Raw genomic sequence first — 4149 nt, 5'->3', positions numbered from 1 at the left:
GGAGGTGCAGGCAGGTATTCAGATGGAGCAAACTATTCAAATCTCTGATGAAGCAGTCATCTGATCATTTGGCATATGATATGTAAACAGCTCACAATTAAGGCTTATTATCTGAGGTAATTAATATTAATTTATAAATAATAAACGATTGATTAGATAATTATCATGGAAATTCTACATTTTTCAAATGCTTCTTTCCCTTTGCACTCCAAGTTGTATTTTGTTTTGATCAGCAACAAAGGAGGCACACAGCCATGTAAAATCTGTACAGAGTAGAGGAGAAGCAGAATACATATTCTCTATGTTGAATCTAGTACAAATATTTTCATCCAAATATATACATACACATATATTTGTGGGTTTTTTTTTTTTTTTCAATGAACAACATATATACTTTACCTGGGAAATTATTCCAATGTGCAAAATCAAGCAGTTTTTCTTGGGCTTTAGATCTTCTCCTTTGATCCTGCTCATATTCTTGGTAAAAAGTGGGTCGCTGTCATAGCAGGAGAAACTTTATTTCCTTTCTTCACTCTCCCATGTTTGCTGAGTGCTATATAAGCACCATGGTAAGCATTTGATTCATACGCATTGTAGTTATTGGCCAGCAAGGTTTCTTTGAATTTGCACTCATCATGGAAAGCAGCCTACAGAACAGGAAGAAAGAGAGAAAAAAAAGAAAAAAGCAGGTATAATTAATATTTCAGAAAGACTCAAATCACTTATCTTGCTAATGTTTTTACAGATTATGAGTTCATTATGAAGTGCAACTGGTGGTGCCATAGTGTCTATATCTAACAGTAAAACTCCCAGCTCTGTGCTTAATTTGTTGTTACATGAACTTGGATGTCACCTGTCTGGGTAATGGACTGCGTACTTCCTGTGGCAGATCCAGTTAAATGAAAATCATGATCATGTATTTCTCCTTTTTCCTTTTTTTTTTTTTTTTTTTTTTTTTTGTAAGCAATAATTTGCCAGTATCATGTCCTTTTATCCAATTGCTTTATTTCACACCTTCCCTCTGTAAGAGGCACTGTGATTTATGAAAGAATAATGTGCTGGCTGCTAAAAGCTTCAGTTATTTTGCAATTAGCAGTGTTTGGGAAGAACTGGTTTCTTGAATAAAATCTTTGTTTGTCACTAGATTTCCTTTTATTAAATCATAAGTGATGATATATTCAACTAGTGGGATATGCAGTAATCTCTAATCTGGGAAAACTTTTGTATTTATTTTAATGTTATATCACCTAAATCCAAGGAAGTGAGTTATCTGGGAGAGGACATGCAAGGAATAGCAAGAGAAAAACGCAGAGCACTGAGAAAACTAGAAGAGCAAGAAGAATAATTCCCTGACATAAGATGCCTGGCACATGAGAAACTACCAGTGCTGTTCTGCTTGAACGTCTTTGTAATAAAATGATTCAAAGCTTATTAGTACTTAGCTTAGGACATCATGTGAATGCACACCTATTACAGCTTTTAAAAATATGTTTGAAAACAACTGAGACTGAGTAGAAACTAGAATATTCTGATAGATAAATGGATAGATAGATAGATAGACAGACAAATATTGAAAGAAGCTCTGGATCCAGACCCTACACTTCTTTAGAAAGCCTCATTTAGCACACCATTTGGGCTTCTGGAACTTTTATGTGCTTGAAATCAAAACTGAGCAAAATAATATTCTCAGACTGGAAACCTAAAATATCACATTGTCATTATTTCTGTGAGAAGGAATCAATAATAATTACCAATCATTCACTATTTGGTATTTTATTAAGCAGTGAAATGGTTTGTATAGATTACAACTGTTTTAAAGGAACTAACTTTGTTGTTTCTTGATCAAAAGTAAAATAAAATAAAATTTAAAAGCTTAACTCGTTCAGTATGATTCATTACTTTAAGATGGATTAGTTTTGCTCATTAGCCAGAGTCAGACTTTTTTGAACAAGCTTCCTAATGGATGCCTTTTCTACTAAATTTTGAGACTGAAGATTCAGGTATCAGAGATTCAACTGTATTTAAAAATACAGCTAGCACTTTCTAGATGAGAATGATGGTGATTATATTTCAGTGTGACTTGCGTACCATAGTTAACAGCTGTAACTCTTTCTTCACTCTTTGAGAATGATCTCAAAAAACATTCTTAAAATAGCCCCAGATGGATATGTGGGCTTTGCACAATAGAATTCCCTATTCTTCCTGGCAAGGTTGTTTTGGTAGGAAGAGGAACACTGTCATGATTTTACTAACTACAGCTAGCATAGATAGTTCTAATTCTCTCTCCTACACATGCATATATGTACACATCAGTGCACAGATTCACACATACATTTTACTTCTTAGGGTTTTTTCACAGCACACCTGTAAGCATAATGCAGTGCTGGCAAGAGCAGAATTCTCTGTTACTAGAACATGTTTGCAGTGCCAAGCCCTTAGAAGACACCACCTAAATTAATCTGTCCTATTTGCAAAATACATTCAGTTTCCTAGGGAACTCTCTGTACAACCTACTGAAAAACTTTAACAGACTCTTAACAGCTGCACCACTTGTTGCTCTGAATAACACTGATGACATTAAGCTGGGCTGGCTTTATGTAGTTGGAAGGGAGTTTTCTCTGCTTGAAATCGGAGATTTCTCAGAGGAGGAAAAACAAACAAACAAACAAACAAAGTTTCAAGCTTTTGTTTAAAGCTTGAAACATTATTTGCATGTATACTCACCGTTCCATACAGCTTCCCCTTGTTGTTCATTCCAATGAAGAGAGCACTTTCCACACCAAACAGGCTTACAACACCTCTTTCTACAGTAGATATTTCAAAGAGGCCTAAAAAATAAGAAGTTCAATAGAAATGTTATCACAGAATTTACAGCAATTCAGATATGATTGATTTATTTTAAATCCCTAGTGAACATACCATATTTTTTATTAGAATTATTTCCCTGTCTGTGCATAATAGAAGTGCACATAAATTATCTTTTTTTGTTTGTTTGTTTTCTCCTACCTACTGAAGGATCTTACAATGATTATTCTGGAATCATATTCTTGTCCTATAGAATCAGTTTTGCTCACAGATCTGTCAAACTCTCAAATTCTCCTGGGCTTTCTAATATTTAAATTTCTTGTATCTGCTTAGTTTATAATAACAGAGTATGTTATTGATCTGTAGAGAAGTATGGCTTGTATTTGAAGCCCTTTGTGGTAGCTACAAAACTTTTAGCTTTGGATTTGCCTTCAAAGACGAATCCAAACTCGCAGGACTAATGCTTTCCTTTTAATCTTAAGTTGCAGAACAGCAGCCCTAAGAACAAGCGGATCAGTTGTAACTTTGTAACTCTTCAGTTACAGAGTGTCCCAAGGCTAGGATTCCAAAATCATGCGAGCTCAGTGACAGTCTCCTGAATTTGAAAGGCAGATGAGAAGGTGAGTAGTGAGTAAATGCAGTAGAAAGTAAGTTTTCAACCTGGTTTGTCTTCTCTGGTCTGTGCAGTAAAGCACAGCAAAAATAAATTGTCTCTAAATTTGTCTAAGCATTTGTAACACGTTTCAACATGGAGGATTCCAATGTCTATTGATCTCAGAGAATTTTAAAGGGCAACAGATGTAGCACAGATTAGTAATATCAAGTAATAATATTTGCATTCTGTGAGTGGTAATTACTAGAGTTCACAGCAATTAAGTGACATATATCTATTTCATTTCTGGATGCAACTCACTGTATTGGTTTTCATTGTGAACTCCATTTATCCTTCCATCTGGGAGGATTTGAAGATGAAACCCGATGCCCACGTTGCAGTAAAGCCTCCGCTGCCTCTTGATTCCTAGCAAATAGTCATTCTCCCAGTTCACATCTGACTTTTCCCCTGACATCTCAGAAATGGATCTGGATAACAGAAATTGCCATCCTCTTTCCAGCAGTGTTCCATTAGTTCTGCTTACAACTGGGTGTGTTGAAGCAATCCCAGCTAGAAAACCCAAGAGAATAAAAACAGTCAATGACCAGTGAATGGTGGCTTCACAAGACATAGTGATGAGAAGTCTTTGTGCAGCGGTCATCTGGTCAACCTCCAGGGCACGTGGTCAGAATTAATGGCCCTAAAAATACCGCCCCTCTTATTTTTCTCCCTTCAGCATGGTGGCATAGGCT

The 4149-nt window shown here is 35.8% G+C and overlaps 1 protein-coding gene across 1 annotated transcript; it reads right to left on the bottom strand.

Moving 5' to 3' along the window:
- Positions 1 to 470: 470 nt before the first annotated feature.
- FGF6 (fibroblast growth factor 6) lies at positions 471 to 4058 on the bottom strand. The gene is made up of 3 exons (XM_031606213.1): positions 3719 to 4058; positions 2725 to 2828; positions 471 to 647 (listed from the first exon to the last, which is right to left on the bottom strand). Exons 1-3 carry the CDS (start codon positions 4056 to 4058, stop codon positions 471 to 473), a joined length of 621 nt encoding a protein of 206 aa, XP_031462073.1.
- Between the last annotated feature and the right edge of the window lie 91 nt (positions 4059 to 4149).

The sequence above is a fragment of the Phasianus colchicus genome, chromosome 1 (assembly GCF_987193195.1).
Source record: "Phasianus colchicus chromosome 1, bPhaCol1.hap1.1, whole genome shotgun sequence".
NCBI classification, from domain to species: Eukaryota; Metazoa; Chordata; class Aves; order Galliformes; family Phasianidae; genus Phasianus; species Phasianus colchicus.
This window is presented reverse-complemented; position numbering and strand designations above follow the sequence as displayed.